The 24,386-nt window shown below is 38.1% G+C and overlaps 1 protein-coding gene and 1 pseudogene across 1 annotated transcript in view; one reads left to right on the top strand and one right to left on the bottom strand.

Moving 5' to 3' along the window:
• Positions 1–24,386, top strand: part of PKHD1 (PKHD1 ciliary IPT domain containing fibrocystin/polyductin) — a 669,991-nt gene that overhangs the window by 291,426 nt on the left and 354,179 nt on the right. The window contains exons 38-41 of the mRNA XM_069070581.1: positions 2,875–3,082; positions 4,000–4,157; positions 16,548–16,739; positions 18,200–18,325. Of these exons, the coding sequence (XP_068926682.1) occupies positions 2,875–3,082; positions 4,000–4,157; positions 16,548–16,739; positions 18,200–18,325 (684 nt within the window). The remainder of the gene's footprint in view (positions 1–2,874; positions 3,083–3,999; positions 4,158–16,547; positions 16,740–18,199; positions 18,326–24,386) is intronic.
• Positions 7,237–8,143, bottom strand: LOC138148137 (FUN14 domain-containing protein 1-like; annotated as a pseudogene).

Raw genomic sequence — 24,386 nt, 5'->3', positions numbered from 1 at the left:
AGCAAGCAGCTAGGATTGTGTTTGTTTGTAGGAAGGCTTGAGGATGGAGGTGCCCTCTACAGTGTTATTGTATATAGATTTATTTGTTGCTGTGATGAATTTGATTTTCTGGTGTTGGGATTTGGCTTTCTGGTATCTGAATAAATGTTTTGGTTCTGTGTTCCATGTGGAGAGTCTGTCATATTTTGCAATTCAGGACTATGTCGCATATTCATAGTCACTTTGGGTGTTGTGAATATTGCCTTGGTGATACACAGCCCTGTAGCACCAGTGCAATATTTACAGCACCCACGATCACAATAAAGACTGACTATAAGCATCACATGACATTTAATCGCGAAATATACCAAACTCTCTAGATAGAGGATAGAACTGAAACATTTAGACACCAGAAAACCCAATCCCAAACCAGTAAGCCGATTCCATCATAGTACCAAAGATATTCAGAAGCCATAATAACTCTGAGAGCCACAGCATCCTTCAGCCTTCTCGCAAACCAATACAAGATCAATATTTACTCATGCCTATCTGACTCCTAGCCTGAGGTCCTCCTCTCTCCCCTCACCATCTGTCTAGTTCTGACTACCAGCTTCCTGTGGCCTCTGCTTACCTTCAGCAAACTCCTCCCACCAGATGCTCCATATGACTATATTTAGCCTATTAGGGGATAGAGTTTATCTTCACAGCAGGGAAGCATCTAGTGGGCTCTGCTCCACCCATCAGCAAATTCCCTCCATCACAGGCTCCATGTGATTACATTCAGGCTATTAGGGGGCAGAGTTTACTTTCAAAGCAGGGGAGGTCTTCAAACTCCCCACTAGGTCTATTAAGGGGCAGGGAAGATCTTCAAATTCCCATTCTCATTATAAGCCCCAGGTTTGTAATAGTCCACTAACTTCTTCAGGGACTCAGGACATGATTTTAGAATGTCCAGTGTGCTTTTTTGAGAAGGTCATAAGTGGAGGTGGTACTAGGGCTTTGTAAAACATTTTAGTCAATTAAACCTGTGAGTAGTAAATTTATTGGGTGGTTGAAAGATAAGACATTCATCAACAGAACAAGATACTTCGTAACTGATAAGTTTTGTGAAATAGACACAAATATCCAAATTCAGAGAGGGAAGTCAGGGAAAGGGAAAACAGGGGAAACTTTGTGAGGTAGGTGGAGGATGAACTCAGCATCCCATATTCTTCCTCTTTGCATTTGCACAAGCCTTCCTCCATGCCTGGGATATATTCCTTCCTTATCTCTATCAGAATCCTTTGATTTCCTTCAAAGCCCATTCCAGGTGCCAAGTATTTGGGGAAACTCCAAGATAAGGAAAGAAAGCAGGCAAGACTGATCCTGATGTGTATTTAATTCAGTGAAAAGGTTGCCTTCACTGAAAATGAAGGTATATCATATTGAGTAATAGAAGCAATTTGGACAATGGTAATTAGACAATTTAGATGGTAACAGAGTATGGAGTGTATCAAAAACCAGGCAGAAGAGTTTCTGCTTTGTAGGTATAACCTTGACATACTTTAATATTGATTTACATGGACCAAAGTCTTAGGAGTAGGGAGGGTTGATCTGAAATTTTAGGCCTGGCATGAACCTTAGAGATATTTTTGTCCAATCTTTGTGGCTCATAGCATCTAGAGCTTTGAGAGATCTTAGAGACCCTCTAATGTCATCTTATAATTTTCCATATGAGAAAAAAGAAAGCTCAGAGTGAACGAGAAATTTGCTAAAGTCACAAAGATTGTAAGTTACAGAATCAATATATGAGGCCCAAGTTAGTGTGATATTGAGAGAAGAGCACTGACTCTAGAGTCAGAGGACATGAATTCAAATCCCACCTCTGATACTATCTGTTTGATTTTGGACAAATCACTTCATATCCATAGGCATCAGTTTCCTCACATGCTGATTGAGGAAATTGGACCAGATGGCCTCTGATGTACCTTTCTAGTTCTAGATCTATGGTTCTCTTATGCTAAGTCCAGTTTTCTTTTGAATGAGCTAATGCAAACTTCAATGGTAAAGTGCTTTTCAAATCTTAAAGTGCTAGAAAAATGTGAGCTACTATTTTTTTTTAATATTCCCACTACATTATCTTTTCTCTTCCCTGCCACTATTGTTGTTAGTCATTTCAGACTCTGTGACACCATTTGGGGTTTTCTTGGCAGAGATGCTGGAGTGGTTTGTCATTTTGTTTTCCAGCTCATTTTACAGAAGAGGAAACTGAGGCAAAGAGGGTTAGATGACTTTCCCAGGTCACATAGCTAGTGTCTGAGGTTGGATTTAAACTCAGGAAGATGAGTCTTCCTAACTATAGTCCCAATTCTCTATCCACTGTACCGTCTAACTGCCCAAAGAAGTTTACAGATGAGGAAACTGAGACAAACAGGATTAGGTGACTTGCCAAGGGCCACACAGCTAGTAAGTGTTGGAGGTCAGATTTGAACTCAGGAAGATGAATTTTCCTTACTCCAGGCTGAGGGCTTTATCCACTGTGCCACCTGCCTACCACTAGAGCCAGCTAAAACCACTGTTGATGGTACTCACCCTATTACTTCTTATTACCCATACCTTTCCATTTTCCATTTTACTTTTTTCCACTTCCCTTCTACCTCCATTTATGCTTAAGATGAAGAATGGCTGCACTTGGCTTTACTTTGACTCATTTTTGATGAGGAAACCAAATAGTGACTGTGTCATTTTTTCCAGTTTATCCAGATAATATAACTTAAAGATCAGAAGACAAAGGCATTAATAAATAAATAAATAAATAAATAAATAAATATTATTTTTAATCTCATTTAAAGAATGCACTTTCTATTAACCATTTATAAAAAAGACTTATTGATTTTGTTGCTTGAATTGCTTTAGGTCTAATGCCAGAGATGAGCTTCACACATCTAAGGACTGCAGCTCAAGCCAATGATACCATGTTAGCCTTAGAGGACTCTGTTGACTGGCATCCTGGGGAAGAAGTCATCATTAGTGGAGTCACCTTGGAAGGTTCTCAACGGCAAGAAGAAGTTGCCATCATAGACAGTGTACATGGTGCTGACCTCTATCTTAGGTCACCTTTGAGGTACTAAGTTTGACCTGAGTTACGAATTGGCTTGAAACTTAAGTTGTAGCTGCAGATGAAAGATGAAGAAGTCACGGATATATTGGGGGAGGGAGGGTGTTGCCTTTCATTCATTTAATTCTATTCTAGTTAAATCTTTCCTGGATAAAAGTGGTTTAAACATGAAAAACTTCAAGATGCAGTGGTAGTTACAGTGATAATGACAATGATAGTGGTAATAATGGAAATAATGGTGATAATATTTTTTAAAATTAAGACTGCATGATATAGTGAATAGCAAGCTAGCCTTAGACTCAGAAAGACCTGTTTCAAGTTCTATCTTTAAGATATTTAGGCCATGTAGTTGAGGCAAATTAATTTCTCTCTCAGTGCCTCTGGTAATTATTTTAATTAGTTACAGAATAGGGTGCAACTATTCTCTGTTGGCAGAGGAAGTTTCCTAACAGAGTTTTCTGATCCAATGAAATCACATATTTTTTTTAAAGCTAAAATTTACATAATGTCTTGTAGTTTGTGAAATGTTTTACTCATCTCATCTGAGTCTCACAAAATCTGGTAAGGTGATTATTCTAGTATTATAAAAATACCCTCATTTTGCAGATGACAAAACAAAGTAAAATGTTGGAGGTAGGATTTGAACCCAGTACCTCCTGGTTCTAAGTCCAACATTCTATTCATTTTTCTAGGATTTATCTCTAGATAACCATCTTTCTTGACTGAGTTACCATTGTATATGATAGCAAACTCTAGACTTTAGTTGTCCTATTAATAATTTCTAATGTACAGGTCATATTCACAATATACTACCCGAAAGTAGTATAATTTAGATTCAAAGGTGAAAAAAATATGATATTTGACATCAATCATAGTAATCCTTGTAGTCTGCTGTTTATTTGTTTGTTTGTTTGTTTTTTCAGATATTCTCATGGCTTTCTAGAACATAATATAGCTGGGCATCACCTTGCTTTAAGGGCTACAGTGGCTCTACTCAGCAGGAATATTGCCATTCAAGGAAATCTCACCAATGAGGGGATGGCACACCTTGGTCTGTGTACTGAAGCCAAGATTCCAGAAGGTAAGGGAATCTTCTGATAACAAGTAACATGGAGTGGAAAAATAACACCAACATGGTTACTTTGTAATGATATTATGGAATTACTAGGTTTGAAGTTCTTATAAGTAGGATAACATTGAAGCACATCTATTCTTTCAACTGTGTTAATTTTTTCCCCCTAGATAATACATAACCTTTAAATATTAAAGTCTGGAAATTGAAGTTCATTTCATTTTCACTGTTCTGATATGTGGTTTGGTGTTACTAGAAGCTGCCTTGGGTAAGCTCTAACCCTTTTGTTATATCATTCTGAGTTCCTTAGAACATTATAACAGGGGACTCAGACTCATCTCAGCTATTAAATTCTCTTACATTGAATATATAGAAATTTCATTTGTCTTTCTTATATTTTATGAATTATTTTGTCTGAAAAATTGGTAGGATAAAAGTGAAAATGGAATTGTGGGACAGTAGATTACTTATCCCAAGACAAATAGGGAAATAGTAAGAGAATGTCTAACTGTCTGGTGCATTCAATTCACCATATGCAGATGAACAATATGTTAAGGCCCTGAAAGAATTGGCAAATGGGATGGTTGAACTACTGTCAGTGATTTTTTTTGCCAGTGATCTTTGTTAATGAAAAAGGTGAGGTGCCACAGGACTAGAGAAGGGAACACATATTTTGATTTTTTTTAAGAGAAGAAAGCAAAACCTCACAATTGTAGACCAGTGGGTATCCCTGGAATATGTTTAGAACATAATACAAAAGGGATGACTAGTGAACATTCAGAAAAGGCAGCAATGACCACAAAAAAGTAGCTTGGCTTTATCAAGAACAACTCATGCCAGACAATCACATTTCTAGTTTTGATAGGGTTATTAGACTGTTAGATAAAGGAAATGAGCTAGCTATAGTTTACCTACAGTAACTTTAATAAAGCATTTGAAAATGCTCTTGATGCATGTTGGAGACACATGGGCTAAATGATAGATAGTAAAGTTAAGTGAATTCATAGCTTGTTGAATAGCTGAGTAGTAAGTGACTTGATACCAACTTGGATGGTCTCTAGGGGAGTGCCTAGGCCTGGGCTAGACCTTTCTCAGAAAAACATTGTTTTACAAAAAAAATTAATAATGGAAGGAAATGTTTATGTTTTTTCCCCAATGATTTAAAAATAAGATGAGAACAATTTGTTCCTATGCCCCTAAAGGTGACTGAAGCAGGTCTGTGAAGCACCTAGAGCTTGCTCAGTCATCAAAGATGCCAAGGTCATCCATTGCAGCCCGGCCATTGACAATTGTCTTGACTTTTATTTTACCACTGGACTTTGATGACTCTGGAAGAGAGAGCAAGGTTGATGTAACTGAGGCTGACATGTAACTCTTGACTCATTTAAATCCAATTCATATGCAAGTCAAGATATCATCCTGTGATATCATTGGTTCTCTTCAAAAACAAAGGACAAACAATAACTACCTGGAAAAGGCTGAGAACTAATGGATTATATAGTTATTGAGGTCAAGACCCTGTTTGATCTAATATGACCAATTTTAGAAAGGGAAACACTAACTCTGTGGTTATTTTTAACCATATTTCAGTGTTCTGACCCTAATATTCAAAAATATTACAAAGGTTTCAAACCAAAATTAATTCTGATTAATTTTACAAACACTGTGTGCCCTTCTGAACTGTTGTGCACAAAGGTGAGGAATAGCAAAATAAAACAGTGACAAGGTGTCAGTATTAAAAAAAAAGTTTAGGGAATAACAGCATGACAAAAAAAATGGCAGCAAAAAGCACTTAAGTATAAAACATTTTATAAATTGGCTCTTTATTTCTGGGTACTAGATAATCTGTTCCCTATATATGTGTGAATGACATTACTTTAATAAACTACACATAGTAGGTATCTGTAGTGCCAATGCAATATTTATAGTGCCCATGATCGCTAAGACTGTGACTATAAGTATCACATGATGTTTGATCACAAAATATAACAGATTCTCCAGATAGGGCACAGAACTGACACATTTATTTGGATACCAGAAAACCAAATTCCAAAACCAGTGAGCCAATTCCATCATAGTACCAAAGATATTAAGAAGTCATAATAACACTGAGAGCCACAGCATCCTTTAGCCTTCCCACAAACCAATACAAGATCAATATTTACTCACAAACCTCCCTCTCTCTTGCCTGAGGACCTCTCTCTCCCATCATATCTGATTCCCAGTTTCCTGTGGGTTCTGCTTCCCTTCAGCAAACTCCTCCCACTACAGGTTCCATGTGACTATATTCAGCCTTTCAGAAGGCAAAGTTTATCTTCACAGCATGGAAGCTTCCTGCGGGCTCTGCTGCACCCTTCAGCAAATTCCCTCCATCACAGGCTCCATGTGATTACATTCAACCTATTAGGGGGCAGAGTTTACTTTCAAAGAAGGGGAGGTCTTCAAACTCTGCTAGATCTATTAAAGGGCAGGGAACATCTTCAAATTCCCATTCCCATTACATTCGACCCCAAGATTTTTCATGTCCCCTACATACTAAATACACATATTTTTTCCATTTAATTTGTTTTTAATACCTCTAATAAATATTTCTAATCGTTCCATAAAAGTACATTACAGTTCTACGGTTTATTGCAAACAGATTTCTTATCTGTTGATATTCAGACTATAATACTTTATCATTTAATTATCGGCACTATTTACTCTACAGCACAATGGAGAATGCTTTTTTTAAATAAAGAAAAAATAGAAACTCAAGAGGAGAAAATGTCAAACAAAATGTCCTTTTACCAAGATAATTACATATTAATACCAATAGTTACATTAAAAAATGCTAATTTCTGAACAGGTGCAGGACTAAAAAGTCCTGTTGAAAGTTAGGTTTTGTCCAGAAATGTGATATATACTGCAAAGTTCATTAATTAATTAATTTATTTTTAGCAAATCCTAGTTTGCCATTCTTCAGAAGGCAAGTCTCAAAGTATAAGTTTCAATGTTGTCCACCTAGTTAGTCTTCTTGCCCAGAAGAATCTGGTGACTGGTACTATTTTGCAAGAGAGCACACTGTTGCCAATGTTTTTTTTTTTGTAAATTACTCCATCAAAACAGCAACATTCATGTCCTTAAGGTACAAGGCCTAGCAAGAAGCCTCCCACAAATCCACTGGATACCACTATGTTCTGTTTAATAAATTCTGTTGACTCTTCACTGATGATATTGATTTCAGGTGCAGCTTTATTTACTCTTTTTTTTAATCTCTCTTTTTGCTTTGTTTATATCTTTTTCAACTCTCTTCCAGTCAACTTACACATAGCCACTATGACTAGCAATGTGAAGGAGAAGAAAGCTACCACCCACTGCAGTTGCTGCAAGTTTTCCAACTTTCTGGAATAAAAATCCTGCACACCATCCAGTAACTCCACTCATTACAATCTGAGTAGCTACAGAATATTTCTCTACAATAGGTCCAGAGCTGTGGTCAAATACACAGTTCCACCAGTGGTGTCTTCTTGCATACTGTCTTAAATCTGGTACTTCACAAGAGTCATCATCACTGTCATGTTCTGTGGGATGGGTATTCCTGGTCTCCATGATCCTGCCAGCGGCCTGTTGTCAAAAAGACTCCCACCCCCCATCCCCCATAGTAAAAATATATTAACAACAAATGAGAATTTAGGAATAACTGGTGGAAAAAACTAGTGTCAACACAACTCTTCAACAATATAACAGGGATAATAGAAAAACTTTGCACATAAAACAGTAGCTTAGGGTGGGGGTTTGAGCACAAGCACCCCATCCTTCCCCTGTCGAATAAATGGGGTTCAAAATCTTGGGGTAAGGGGTTAATGTCTTTTCTTCAAAGCTACTTCAAGCTGAAATTAGATGTAGAGCTGTCCCTGTCCCAAGAGGTCCCATTTTAAAGGTCAGTTCTTTAGTTGTTATCTGGAACTTGGTCATTGCCAGGTCCAGAAGTGACATATCACAGTCATGGACAGGGGATGACATCTGGCTTAAGCAACCAGGCATCTGTAGGTGGGGGGTAGCAAGCCTGCAGAAAACAAATCTCACAAACAAGTTTAACAACAAAAAAAGCCAAAAAGAGACATATAAATATAGGATCAACCATGCCTCTTGAGTCCATGAATTCACTATCATAACCTCAATGCAGGAGAATATATGACACTGTCCTCCTCACTCTGTTCCAATGGCTTGATACACTGCCACAAGTTCAGCACATTGATCACTTCCACCTATCCCAGAACTTTCTTTAATCTGAGTCTCCCTGAAGGTGTGATAAACTTGGATACAGTGGTTCAGGAGCATCTGTAGGGGAAGTTCTCACTTCTGTATTCTGTCTAATATCAAGCCCATTTTCTTGATACATTTTGTATAGTTCATTAGTTGGAATACCATCAATTTTTATTAAATCAACCCCTACTCTCAATAGAGCAACAAACAGTTCTTTTCTTGGCAATCTATTCTGACTCTGAATCCTCTGGCCATTTACTTTTCTCTCTTGAGGAAATTTATATTTTTCCCATTCTCCTAAGTCACTTAGCTATGAAATCTTATCCAGCACTTCTGAAAGAGGGTGCCCTATTGTACCAATTAATAGAGTCAGAAGTAGGTGCTTATAAGCAAGAGGAGCTGTCTTAACCATATTTCTATGAGGAACTTCCAAGGGGATTTCATGAGATGTATTTGCATCTTCGACCATGATAGCAATTTTCATTACTTCTTCTTTCAACTTTCTCATACAGTCTCTAAGTGAAGTACCATGGTCTGTCTCCACTAGGCCACATAGAGTCAGCGGGACACATTCTATTGCATTCATCAGCAGGCAAAGCTAATAGATTGGTCATATTGTTACCGCCAGCTAAATGAAAGTCTCTAAAAGCTTGCTGGACAAAAGGATTTGGACAAATACTTAAAACTTTCAAGCAATTGATACAATCTATCACTACTTCTGCAGTTCCTTCATCATTGATTCTTATCTGAGACACTAAGGATTTTCCCATCCTTTGGGTGAATCTGCTCAAAATATCAGTAATCTGTAGAGTGAAATGCTCAAGTATCTCCTTGAACATTGCTTGCCCTGTCTGACTCTCCTGCCTTCTTAGTGTGGGGGGAGCTTCTGCCCTTATAAAAGCTTCACCATGAAACAATGTATCCCTTAACATTGTATCATTTTGTACAACACGTGGACTCTCTTGAGAGTCATTGTCATAGCAGATTGTACCAAAGCTATATGAACTCTCCTCCTGTTACTTTTTTTCTTCTTTTTCTGAGCCAAATTTACAACAGCCCTCTCTGCTTCCTGAGACTCTCCAGTTCTCTCTTCTACCACCTGAGACTCAGCTTGTTCTTCTAAAGGGTGGGGGAAGGGGGGGTGGCCGCAAATTCTGGCACTTAACCAACTCTTGTAACAGCTTGTCTCTGCTTTTACAAACAATACTGGTAGCCTGTTAGTAAAGCTCAGCCTTTTCTACTCACTGTCTCCAGCTCTCTCCCAGGTTTGATTGGTATCTTTGCAAACATGTTTCTAAATCTCTAGGTTCTCCCTGCTGTAGTCTCTGTTCCCAGTTTTCACAGCCCTATACTTTTAAACCACTCCCTTGCTAGGAAGGCATAAGACAAATCCTCCCATCCTGAGATAACCATTTCTTCTTCTAAATACCTTCTGCTTCCAACTAGAGGTCTGATATTTTGTGATCACTTCCTTGTCGACAAATGTAGTGTCAATGCAATATTTACAGTGCCCATGATCACAATAAAGACCCGGACTATAAATATCGCTTGACGTTCAATTGCAAAATATAAGAGATTCTCCAGATAGAGGACAGAACTGAAACATTTAGACACCAGAAAACTGAATCCCAAAACCAGTAAGCCGATTCCATCATAGTACCAAAGATATTAGGAAGTTATAATAACACTTGAGAGCCACAGCTTCCTTCAGCCTTCCCACGAACCAATACAAGATTAATATTTACACATAAACCTCCCTCTCTCCTTGCCTGAGCACCTCTCTCTCCCACCATCTCTCTGGCTCTGATTCCCAGCCTCCTGTGGGCTCTGCTTTCCTTCAGCAAACTCCTCCCATCACAAGCTCCATGTGATTACATTCAGCCTATCGGGGGCAAAGTTTATCTTCTGTAGAAGCAAGCACCCCAAGCGTCCTCAGGGTTTGCTGCCACCACAGGTTCTTGGATCTGCTTTGATAAAGGAAAGCAACTCAAAATGGGTTACCAAGCTTACTTTAATCAGTCAAACACGTATCATTTACCTCGTTCAGGGAAAAAGGTCAGCACCCAGAACTTCAAAGTATACAGGCAGAATTATCAAGAAGAAACAGATCAAGTAGAGAGCTTTCCAAACTGTCCAGCCATTACATCCATACCAAATCAACATCTGGGTTTCAACATCTGGGTTTTTCAAAGCCAGGGGGGCTCTGGACAACGGCTTCCCATAATCCAGATCAAATCACAGAACACTTCTCAAAGTGAGCCCCAAAACAAAGCTACACATCAGGGCTTATATAGCCTTCTCCTGGCTCAGAGAATGTAACAACCTTATTGACTCACTGGCCAATCAAAAAGTATCTACTGAAAAACAAGCCTCCCACCCCAGGCTCCAGGTGCACTTTAGCCTAGGGGCAGGGAAGATGTTTAAAATTTACATTCCCATTACATCTTCACAGCAGGGAAGCTTACTGTGGGCTCTGCTGCACCCTTTAGCAAATTCCCTCCATCACAGGTTCCATGTGATTCCATTCAGGCTATTAGGGGACAGAGTTTACTTTCAAAGCAGGGGAGGTCTTCAAATTCCCCTAGATCTATTAAGGGTCAGGGAACATCTTCAAATTCCCATCACAGTATCTAAAATATGTTTGTTAGATTGGCTTAAACTGGATTATGCCAAGGTCATGAAATGATAAATTTAGAGCCATAACAAATCTTATGATCATATTGCCCAAACGCCCTCATTTTTTTTTGATAAATGAGGTTACTGAGATCCAGAGAGGTGAAATAATTTACTTAAGGTTGCAAAGAAAGTAACAGTCTTTTTTCTAAATCAAGTCCTGAGAGTACAACAGGAGTGAGTTTGGGATGATCCATTTTTGTGTGATAGCTGTAATTTCCTTCTAGTGCATTAGCATGGGTGATTTAGATGATAATTATTTCAAATTTGAAGTCTTGTCTCCCTACCTACAACCATGGGCCACAAATCCAATGAAAATGTCAATAATCTTGAGAATCCTCAAAACAAACTCAATTCTGTCTTCCAGGGGGGAGATAATGGCAACAAGTACTTCCAGGAATTAACCAATACACAAATTATAATTCTGTGCCAGTTCCTGTGCTAGCTTTTGGGAAATAGAATGACAATGGAGAACTAGAACCTGTCCTCAAGAAGCTAACATTCCATCAGCATGACCACTTGTATACATATTGGCATATGTAAAATAGACACAAATTATATTCAAGGGCATGACATTTCCCTTTGGGTTACTGCTCCTCTCCAAATACTATTCCTGTAACACCCAGAAGAGCCATTAAGGTGGCCACTCTGTTGTGCTATACTGTCTCCTTGTCTTCCCTCTTCTTGTCATCCTCATCCTCATCCTCATCCTCTTCCACTTACTTTGTATCTAATCCCACAGTTAACTGGAAGATCCATCTGGGGAATGTCAGTGGTAAAAATCTAGGAAAAATCATACTGAGGGTACTGTTATTTCTCTGGACTCTTTTGCAGTAACCACTATGTCGTTTTTGCTATACCATTCTAACAAGACATCTCCTCCCTCACCATAATGTCCCCAAGTTATAAACCATCCAGATACAGGCTAAGACATAACTGATAACAGCAGAAGAATAAAGCATGCTGTGATTATGTAATAACTCTTACAATCATCAGTCACAATAAGATAATTTTCTTCAACATTTCTTCCAGGGCTTTTTATTTTTGGTGGGGGTGGGGGAGTGGAAGAAAGGAACTATGGTTGAATTAAACATTTATTTAGCCTGGATTTGTGTGTTACACTCTATATCTTTGTTATAGTAAATTGACTTGTGAATTTTTGGAAATAACAGTGAAAGCTGCATTGTGTCCTACTTGCTGAAAGCTTTTAATTAATATTTTACATCAGGGAATCTGCTTTAATTCAAGAAAGGTTGTTAAATTAGATAAATAATAATAGCCTGCCTCTGTATACATGTCCTCTCTCTAGCTGGAGAAATATCATGGACCTTTCTAAATGTTTCAGGTTCTCTTAGTTCCACAGAAGAAACTACTCCAGAAGTAATTTCCACATTCTCTAGATGGGTACTCAAGTTAAGTGAAAAATTAAAGATAGGGGTAGGAGTTGAAGTCAGATATCATGGTCACAAGTGTTATAAACTATGCTATGTTGCCTATTATTTTATGCTTTTGTTCATTACAGCATTTATTTAATACCTTTATTCCAGCTGTCCAAACGAATTAACATGCATAAGTGTCTTCCCTCTTACATAGTGGGAATGAGCTATGGACAAATGATGTGGGGGAAAATGAAGTTTTATAATGAGGAGATAACAATACTATATCCAATTCCTCCTGGTTCTGACTAGAGGGGAGCCTAGCCATCCTTCATAGCATATGTGGATGTGCAGTCAGTCTTTTGGATTGGAGTGATTGTGGAGAGTCTGTAATTGGAGGAGAGACTTTGGACCTAGAGGCTCAGTACAAAGTTTTATCAAGGTACAGAGTCAAGAATCAAGACAGTCAGAGAACAAAAAAATACACAGAAGGGTGAGAGAGAAGCATATTCATTAAGCTTAACAGTGAATTTGAATCCTTACTCTGGTTTGAAAAACAATTGCTGTTGTTGAAAAGGCATGTTAATGCAGCAAAAAGAGTGTTGGATATGGATTCAGACTACTGGGGTTCAACCCACCTACCACCACCACCATGACCCTCTTTCCTGACAACTGTGATACCTTGGACAAATTAAAATGCTACTCTTTGGATCTACTCCAAAAAATGAGGGGACTGAACTAGATGGTCTTAAGGACCCTAGTTCCTATGTGATTCACATTCTGGATTTTCTTTTTACTAATCTGTGTAATTTGAGGTAAATGACCAAACACTTTGGCATCAGTTTTTATACCTGAGTGTAGTGCCAATACAATATTCACAGCACTGACAGTGACTATGAATGTGCCAGCATAGTTCTGAATTACAAAATATAACACATTCTCCATATAGAAGAAAGGAACAAAACATTTATTCTGACACCAGAACGCCAAATCCCAACACCAGGAAACTGAATCCGTCATAGCAACAAAGAAGTTAATATACCATAGCACAGTACGGAGTCACACCATCCTTTAGCTTTCCCACAAACAAGCAAACACAAGCCTTGCTGTTTCCTTGGTTGAGTCCTCTCCTCCCTCCAGCTCTAACTGCTCTGACTCCCAGTTTCCTGTGGTCTTTGCTCTGCCCTTCAGCAAGCTCCTTCTACCATAGGCTCCATGTGATTACATTAGGGGGGAGGGAAGATCTTCAAATTACTTTAGGTCTATTAAGGAGCAGGGAAGATCTTCAATTCCCATTATCATTACACTGAGTAACACAGAGGTTTGAATATATGACTTTGAAGGCCTTTTCAATTTGAATGCTCAATGTTTCTATGACTCAATGTAGTACAGTTTTAGACTTTCTTACATCTATACTCCAGAAAGGATTGGGTTTGTGGCTGGAAGGTGGCCTGAGATCCTTTATTCTGAGAAGGGCATGTTAATAATCTAGCCTATACAGGAACAAGAATTGGGCTCATTTAGTCATTCTTACTTATCTTTCTGAAGTAGAGATGGGAAGGGAATTTATTTTTGCTTTCATTTCACAAGTGAGAAAATTAAGATTGAAATACCTTACTCATAATGAAGTAGCAACAGAGTTAAGAGTTAAGCTCACATTTCTTGTTTATTATTCTGGATAAATTTTAATAAATATTTTACATTGGTGAATATGCTTCAATTTAAGAAAGGTTGTTAAATTACATAAATAATAATAGCCTGCATCTGTACAGATGTCTTCTCTCTAGTTGGAGAAAGATCATGGACCTTTCTAAATGTAGCTGTAGCCATATTTTCTGGGGGAATCAGGCCTTCTTCTGTTCTGTTTTCATATACTCAAATCTCATTCATTTTTCCCTGTCATAAATGAAGTAAATGGTCTCCTAGGAAAAACTGGGAGAATTTAAGTAAGCCAATGACAATAATAATAATTTACTTTTATACTTTATATTTCATAAAGTACATTACATGTATTATATCATTTGATCTTAACAATAATCCCATGAAATAGGTAGATGATTATCATTATCTCAGTTTTATAGATGAGGAAACTGAGTTTCACATGGGTTAAATGACTTTTCCTCAGTTACATAACAGTTCTGAGATGCAAACCTAGGTCTTTTGAATCTACCCAGGGAACTTGCCACGATTATGGATCTTGTCACACACTATGAAGGGAGACTGGGTTTCCCTCTTGTCACAACCAAAAGTAATTGGACACAGTACTGTTCCTTCCTCTTTAAAAAAAAAAAAATTTACAGATGATGCTATCCAGAGGATGAACACTAGGCTGAAATGACCATATGGAAGCCTCTTCTCAGATGTTCAGCCCCTTACGGTATTCTACCTCTCTTCTCCAATAAGAAGTGGGGCTATGATGATCCCTCTAGCAATTCAGAGGAAGGGAGCATAGAATAGTGGGAAAGGATACGAAACAGGGAAAAGGGAAACTGGCCCTCATCCCGGATTTGTGATTTACATAATTTATTTGCCCTTGAAGTTCTTCCTCCATAAAGAAAAAAAAAAGCATTTGGCAATAGGGAAATGTTAGCTGCTGCTGCTTCATCTTGGAGAGATAGGTTCTACAAGTGGTATTATGTGAGTCAGGCATTGTACACTGGAGGGAGGCTCTGAAGTCAGGACCTGAATTCAAATCTGGCATCTGAAATTTATTGCCTGTGTAACCCTATGAAAATTACTTAACCTTACTGGGCTTCAGTTTCCTTATCTGTAAAATGAAGGTATTGGACTAAATTATACTTTACACCCCATCTAGTTCTAGAGCACTAATCCTTTGTTCAGTGATTTTTTTCAGTCAGGCCCAACTCTTTGTGACTCTATTTGGGGTTTTCTTGGCAAAGATACTGGAGTGGTTTGCCATTTCCTTCTCTGGATCATTTTACAGATGAGTAAGCTGAGGCAAAGAGGGTTAAGTGACTTGCCCAGGGTCACATAGTATCTGAGACCAGATTTGAATTCAAATTTTCCAGACTCTAGGCCTGACACTATCCACTGAACCACTTAGCTGCCTTAACACTAATCCTATGAGTCTCTCATGAAGATAAATATAGGAATAAAAAAAACTGTATTATTTTACCTATTAACCTTACTGGTAGCAGTAATAATGATGATGGTGTTACATGGGCAGTACCTTAATTATAACTGATGTTACATGGTGTTTGATGGTTTACAAAGGACTTCGCATGCATACATCTCATTTGAATCTTAAAGTGTGTGGTGGAAAGAATGCTCAACTTAGAATCATTGGATCTTAACTTGAATTCTGACTCTGTTCCGTATGTTAACTTTTCTTTACATCAAATTTCCTCATCTAGGAAATGAGGACTCTGGATTATATGACCTCTAAGGTCCCTTCCTATGATCCTACCATCCCTAAGAAATAAATCCTATGGGTGATGTTCCCATTTTACAAGTGATGAAACAGAAACACAGAATGATTAAATGACTTGTCTGGTCACAGAGGTAATATGTTCCCAAGGTGGGATTTGAACCCAGCTTTTCCTTTTTCCAAGTTTGTCACTCTTTCTGGGGCAGCTAGGTGGCACAGTAGAAAGAGCTCCAGGCCTGAAGTCAGGAAGATTCATCTTACTGAGTTCAAATGTGACCTCAGTCACCTACTAGCTGTCTGACCCTGTCTACCTCAGTTCCTTATCCTTAAAATGAACTGGAGAAGGAAATTGCAAACCACTCCAGAATCTTTGCCAAGAAAACCCTAACTGTGGTGGTGGAGTAGAATGTGACTGAAATAATTGAACATCATCATTCTTTCCATAGATTATGCTCTCTCAAGGAGAACTCCAATCTTGATTACAAAGAAGGTCACATAGCACATTTATTTTAAATCACAAGCTCCCAAAATGTGTTTTAAAATGAGTCATGAAATACAAATTTGACTTACAAAATGCATTTTCAGGGAGGTAATCTCTGGCTCCAAGTGAATATACCTGCATCAAGCTTATTAGTGTTAGGTCCCTTTTCACAGTGGCAAAGTAATGCAGGGAATAGTGACTATTTTGTGACACTTCCCTTTACTGTGTTTCAGATGTTCTCCAGCACTGCTTGTATTCAAGGAGTAAAAAGAATCTTGGATCAGCAGATCTGGGGGCTGTAGTTATTGTGCAGTCATTCCCAGAAGAGCCCAGCCAGGTCCAATTGCAGGGAGTCCAATTTCAGTACATGGGACAAGCCTTTCGGAAACACCTGTGTGCGCTAAATGTGATTGGATCTATGAAAGGTGAGGTGGTTAGAACTATGATATTCCATGCACTTCCCTTTGCTTCTTCACTTCCTTTCTTCTATTTCACCTTTCTTTCCTTCCATCCCATGGGGGAATTAAAAATTTTTAAAAACCTGCCTTTTTGCCTTGATTCTGTAGACTAATTTTACACACATGAGACACAGATGATCATCAAGGCCAGAAAAAATAGATAGACTTTTGTATGCTTTGCACTAGCCAAAGGTATCTCTGCTCTTGATTATTGTCCTGATTGACCAACCATAGTGCTGGAATTCCTCCTAGTCTTTATGCCATTGGGTTTATCTACCTTATCTATGTTTCTTTAAAATGCAAATACATGTTCCTTGGGAGGGGTAACCCAGGGCCTGCCCATTCTTAGCATACATCCTACAGATTCTAGAATTTCATCATGGCTTGAAGGCCCCTTTCATTGTGGAAAAGTTACTGTGGCCACATCCAGGTTACCCTCTAAAAAAGCTGCTTCTGGCTGGAGAGCTGGAGGCTACTTTTGTGGCATCCCTGGCCTGGTGTTTGAGTCCCAGCTCTGCCACTTACCTGTGTGACCCTGGGTAAGTCACTTAATCTCTTTGGACCCCAGTTTCCTCATCTACAAAATGAGGGGCTTAAATTATATGGCCTTTAAGGACTGTTCCAGCTCCAGATCTATGATCCTAAGACCTTGGCATATTGCTTTTCAAAGTCTGTTGAGCTTTGTACACATTCCAGTGATTGTTCCACTGTACTAAAATAGTTTTAAAATAAAAAAAAAAATTGCATTTAATTTTTATCACAATTGGGGATGATGATCTGCTTGTCCCTTCCTAGGCCTCAGTTTCCTCATCTGTAAAATGAGGAAGTTGGACTAGATGACCTCTGAGGTCCCTCAAGCTCTTAGTATATGATTTTATGAACCTTAACATTCATCACAGAAAAATCTTTTCTGGTGTGTTAAAAAACCTGATTTGCATTTTGCAAAGCAACTTACCCTCTTACCTCATATTACATAATGCTATTTTTTTTTAAAAAAAGAACCAAACAGCCGTGTCAGTTGCCAATTCACACCCTTTACTCCCTCATGAAATGTAAGGAGGTCTTGTCATACTTTTGCTAGGTTGAAGTCATTGGGACCAATGATAACTTTTGCAATGGCTGCATGTTCATGCATAACCTAAAATGCTTTCCCATCCTCTAGCATGGTTTTCTTAGTTTATTTTTTGATTTGGGGTTAAGTTGTGCTTTTTTTCTATTAAAATTTTTGATTTCCACTTCCTTGGGAATTCATTTTTCTTAGCTAAGTTGACCTTCCTTAATGGAGTCACTCCCTCGAACTTATCTGTGTCAGTGAGTGCATGGTTTCTTGCACAACATGGCTTTCTTTGGGTGTCTTTAGTAGAGGTAGTGGGTCATAAAACAACTATGTTTCTATTCTAAATGTATTCTTTCCATTCTTGTTCCAGATTCATACATACAGGGCTGTTCAGTGTGGGATTCCTTCAGCAGGGGCCTCAGCCTGTCTAGGACCTCAAATCTCATCGTGGAGAATAACGTTTTCTATAACATTTTAGGTCATGGACTACTAGTGGGTGAGTGAAGGAGGGTTGGTCATCATTAGCATTCCCGAGTAGAATAATTTTTTTTTTCCTTTTAGTGGCATCTATCATTTAAAAATTCAGATTTTCCATATGCTTATGTGCTAGCCTTTGGTATCTACAACCTGCCTGTGGTTCATAAACATGAATTCAACTCTTATCTCTCTCTTTATTCATAATTCTGGGTCAGCAAATGACCCTATGCATGAGTTTTGAGTCCAAGGGAAGAAGTACCAATTTTGGGGACCATCAGTTTTATATTCAAATTTATATTTAAATCCTACCCCAGACATTCACTGCATGTGTGATTCTAGACGAGTCACCTAACCTCCAAGCCTCATTTCCTTCATTTTAAAAATGAAATAATAATAGCACCCCATGGTTCCAGAAGCCAAGATGGTAGATTAAGCAGTAAATTGCCATAACTCTTCCATATTCAACTCCAAATAACCATAAAATAGTGTCCCCAAACAAACCTAGAAGAGCAGAACCAGCAAAAAAGATGGGGTGAAACAATCTTTTAGCCTAAGAAACTTGGAATGTCAGCAGGTAAAAGAGGAATGCAGTCCAGAAGAGGAAGTGACCAAGCAAGCCAACAATAAGCCCCACCTCAGCAAACCAGTAGGAGATCCTGAGAGTGCAGTGGAGAAGGCAAATGCCTACACCAGAACACCGCCCTCTCCCATGTAACTCAGCATAGCTAAGGGAACATGCAGACTCTAGCTTTGAGAACCACCACATGCTTTAGCATAGCCCTGGGCAAACAGGCAGCCTCCAGTAGCCAGACCACCATGTGCTTCAGTGTAGCCCTGGGAAAATTCAGAAACACCCCACTAGCCTCAGCACATGACCAATACCAATACTAGAACTCTGGCTCAGCTCCAGGTGAGACCCCTATGCCAGATCTCTATGGCCTCCAGCACTACTAGTCACTTTCGCCCAAGCCCCTCAGCAAAGCACCACACATGAGGGTCCTCTAAGGGCCTCAGGACAGCATCAGTGCAGCACCAGGTAAACAGCCAGGGACCACAGCCCCTGGCATAAGAAGCCTGAGACAGTTCCCCTTGGACTCTGGGAATAGAGCTCAAATTTAAATGAAAGGCAAAAATTACTTAACCCAGCAATACCACTTCTAGGGCTATAGTCCAAAGAGATCATAAAAATGGGGAAAGACCCACATATACAAAAATTTTTACAGTAGCTCTTTCTGTGGCGGTCAAGAATGGGAAATTGAGGGGATGTCCAATTGGGGAGTGGCTAAACAAGTTGTGGCATATGAATATAATGGAATACTATTGTACTATAAGAAATGATGAGCAGGCAGACCAGAAAATTCTGGAAAGATTTATATGAACTGATGCTGAGTGAAATGAGCAGAAACAAGAGAACACTATACATAGTAACAACCACATTGTGCGATGCCTAACTTTGATAGACTTAGCTCTTCTCAGCAGTGCAAGGATCTGAGACAATTCCAAAAGACTCATGATGTTTCCATCATGCTATTCATATCCAGAGAAAGAACTATGGAGTCTGAATACAGATTGAAGTATACTATTTTCTCTCTCCTTTTTTGTCTTTTTCTTTTTCATGGTTTCTCCCATTTATTCTAATTCTTCTTTACAACATGACTAATGTGAAAGTCTACTTAATAAGAATGTATATGTAGAGCTGTTATCAGATTGCATGCCATCTTGGGGAGGGATGTAGGGAGGAAAGTGGAAATTTAAAACTCAAAAGCTTATGGAAGTGAATATTGAATATTAAAATTAAATAGATCAATTTAAAGAAAAAAAAGAATACTATCACATTTGTTATTTCTCCTTTAATTCAAAGTCATTGATAAAACGACTAAATAGCATAATAGTGATATCCCCCCAAAAAAATGCTGAAATTTGTCTTGGAATGTAATTTGAAAAAAAATAAAAGACTTTCAAAATAAATATATTTAGTAAAAAGAAAGTTAAAAATATATAATAATAGGGGTGGCTAGGTGGCGCCGTGAGTAGAGTGCTGGCCCTGGAGTCAGGAGGACCTGAGTTCGGATCCAGCCTCAGACACTTAACACCCACAAACAAAAAACCTTGGGCAAGTTACTTAAACCCAATTGCCCTCCAAAAAAAAAAAAAGTGAAAAAAATATAATAATAGCCCCTACTTCCATAAGTTGTTTTGAGAATAAAATGAGATAGCACACGTAAAACACTTGGTAAACTTCAATGTACTATATAAATTCTAGCTATTTTATTTTGGTCTAGACATATGATTTCATCTGAATTCCCTTTGGGGGAATTCTTCCTGATGCAATATTGCAACTGAACTGCAATTCAAATCTTAGAATATTGTCTGGGGTCCTGAAATATTAAATGATCTGGTCATGATCAGAGAACTAGTACATGTCAGAGGTGAGACTTGAATCCAGGTCTTCTGAAAAATAAACTTACCTCTCTATTCAGTGCTCCAAACTACTTGTTAGTATTTATCTTTATTTAAAGGACAAATGAATATTTCTTTGCATGACTTCACAGAAATGTACCAAGTGTTACCTAGGCTGCCAAAAAAAGAACATTGGAAGTTCTTGAATTCTTCTCTCAAGCCTTCTATTGACTTTTCAAAAAACCAAATCTATGCTGTAACTCAAATTGCATCACATTTTGAACTGAAATGCCATAATAATATTCATCCTATACCTACTGCATAGAGCAATGATGAGGAACAATGGGATAACAAGTGATAAAAGCCCAATGCACCCTTAGAAGCAACTAATAAAAAAGAAATGTCCAAAATGAAAGGGCATCAGAGCAGAACAAGTGAGCCATAGAATGTTTTGCTGGGTGAAGGGTGTGAAGAAATCTGTTTCTAGTTCAGTTATGTTACATTTAAATTCATTTTAAAATGTTAGCTCCCTTTAAGAATTGGCTGTCTGGATCAAAAGCCAGACTGTGAAACTTGAAGGTCTGCTAAGCGAAGTGTTTAATGGGGGAATTTTAGCATTAAATGCAAATTAAAATTGACATAAGTTTGGGAATCAAAGGGCAAAGAGAAAGTTGAGAGAGAGAGAGACATCAAATGGAAGAAAATCTGCCTAGGAAATGAGAAGCTAGAAATAATCACAAATGTAGGAATAAATGTATAGAAGGTTAGCTTAAGAAGTATCAAAGAATCTCAGGAATAAAATTCTGAAGACATAAACTTAAGTGATTTCGTTGAGGAAGAGAGTATCTAAAGAAATGTTTAAAAGCTTACATTGACGTAAGTAAGATTTTTTTTTGAGACAATCGGATTAAGTGACTTGACCAGGGTCACATAGCTAGGTAAATATCTGAGACTGAATTTGAACTCAGGTCCCCCTGATTCCAGGGCTGGTGCTTGATCCACTGCACCACCTAGTTGCCCCTGATTAAGATTTTAAAGATGGGCAGAGAAGATGGGAGTAAGGGCTAGTCACTGAAGATGAATGCTAAAGAGAAGAATGGTCTTATGGGAATGAAGTTATGAGGTGTGGTAGATGGAGCACTGTATCTGGAGTCAGGAAGAACTGAGTTCAAAACTGGGCTCTGACACTTACTAGATGTGTGACCTGGGAAAGGCACTTCCTTTCTGCTTAGCTTCCTCATCTTTAAACAGGAATAATAATAGCACCTAGCACCAACAATTGTTGCAAGGATCAAATCAAATAATATTTGTGAAGTACTTTGCCCACCTTAAGCTATATAAATGCCAGTTATTAGTATTATTATTAAAACTAGGGAAGATCAAGTTCAGAATGAACTGAACTAAGATAATATTGAGGAAAATGGCACCAGGTCAACAATATTTATGGGTATCTAAAAATGTGATTGATGAATTGTTGTTAGAGCTATTTTTAAAAAGTAAAAAGCATAAAGAATAGGAAAAATCCTGAAGGAAGCAAGAGGGCAAATTCCATCTCAATTTTGGAAAAAAGGGAAGAAAATTGGTCCTTCAAATTATAGGCCAGTAAACTGAATATCTATTCCAAGGAAAATTTGAGTATAGATTATTAAATGGGTGCTTCTTATCATTCTGAATAAGCATGATTTATCAAGAAAAAGTCATGGAAGATAAATTTCATTTGCTTTTTGACAAAGTTCCTTTCACTGAAGGCCTACTCTAATGACAACAAGTGGTACTGGCATGACTTGTAGTGTCTGCTAGCAGAGTGTAGTCTCTGGAAGATCCCACTAAGCTGGAAATTCCTTAAGGACAGGTTCTATTTTCAAAGGGTCAGTCTAGAGAAATTTGAAGAAGCCTATGACTAGAGACTGGCTGGTAACGTTTTGGTCACAGCAACTTAAAAAGACACCAAAACCTTTTACTTGTGTTCATCAATGAAGTGGCGTACCCTCTACCATGAGATCACAAGTAATTGAAATATTGAAAATCCTAGATTGGTTGATAAGGGAAATGCCAAAGGCACAGTCTTCCTGGATTTCAGCAAGGTTCCTGCTAGGCTTATATCATAGTCTTGTGAACAAGTTGAAGAGATGTAGAACTGGTGATACTATAGTTAAGTGGTTTCATAATTGCTGGATTGACTAATGGAGTGCCACAATATTTTTATTTGGCCCTTTTATGTTAGATATTTTAAACAATTCCGTTAATGGTATACTCAACATATTTTCAGATGATGTAGGAATCTTGGTATGATGGTTAAGATACTGGATGACAAAACTGAAATCCCAAAAGATTTCAGTAGACTGAAACAATGCATTGAATCCAATGAGATGCATTTTAACAAGGAGAATTGAGAAGTGCTATGTTTGTGTTAAAAAAAGTAAACAGGTACTTACTTCTCTCTGCATCAATCTTCACAGATTTCTCTAAAACCACATCCCTTTGGCAAATCTTAATGGCATAATAGTATTCCATTATATTCATATACTGTTAGTTGCTACCCTTCTCCTGACAGAGAGATGATGGACTAACTATAAAGACATAGACAATGTTGGAATTTGTTTTCCTTGACTATGCATATTTGTAACAAGACTTCTTTATATTTTCTTTTCTAGTTTTGGCAGTGGGAGGGAGAGAAAAATGCCTGTTAATTGAAAAAAATAATTTAATTAAAAAAGTCAACTGCATAAATATAGGATGTGACTGATATATATATATATATATATATATATATAGACAAGTCTTTATGAAAAGGTCTTGTGAATTTTTGTGGACTAAAAACTGAATTTGAATCAACAGAATGATGTGGTAGCTTTTAGAACTAGTGACTGGGCTTTATTAATGTAAATCTGATGTGAAATATGTGGGAGCAGGCAGCTGTACTGTACTGTGCCCTACTCAGATCACATCTAGGATATAGTTTTCATTTCTAGATATCAACATTGATGGGCAAGAGCACCTGCAACATTGAAAGAAGTAGGAATATTTACCCTTGAGAAGAGAAGGCTTAACGGTTATGACTAGGGATGAATATAATTATTCTTTCTAAATATTTCAATCTCTTTATTGTAAGTAAGATTGAATGTACCTAGTGAGGAGAATTAGGAGTAATGGGTAGAAATTATACAAAAGTATATTTTGGTTTGATGTAAGGGGGAAAAGTCCTGATAATGTTATGCAAAAATAGCCAGAAGACCTGGGTTCATGCCCTGACTCTGCCACTTACTGTGCATCATTGGAAATGTCACTTAACTTCCAAGGGTCTCATTTTCCTCAGTGGACCAGATAACCTCTAAGGTTCTTTCCAGCTTAAACATATGATCCCTTAGACTATCATGGTGATATCTACTGGTGAGTTTTCCTTGATTAGAGAGGTCTTCAATCAAAGGGTAGGTGATAATTCTCTGGACTTCACCATCATGGCTCAATTATTTTCTCCCTCCCTCCACGGCCTCCTTCAGGGCCCCTTTCTCTTATTGGTAAATTCTTCCTGGAATTGCCATTTTGAGGAAGAGCCCAGACTAACCATCCTTCACTCTCTGGATTTTTCCACCTGCAGGTCTTATCTTTCTTTTTCCTTATTGCTTGGCACAATGATTAGCACATAGTAAGATAATAAATGCTCTCATTTTATAGATGAG

The sequence above is a fragment of the Petaurus breviceps genome, unplaced genomic scaffold (genome assembly GCF_028583685.1).
Source record: "Petaurus breviceps papuanus isolate PSGF00001 unplaced genomic scaffold, PetGlider_PUasm1.0 90822, whole genome shotgun sequence".
NCBI lineage: Eukaryota > Metazoa > Chordata > Mammalia > Diprotodontia > Petauridae > Petaurus > Petaurus breviceps.
The sequence above is the reverse complement of the archived record's forward strand: the minus strand, read 5'-3'. Positions and strand labels throughout refer to the sequence as shown.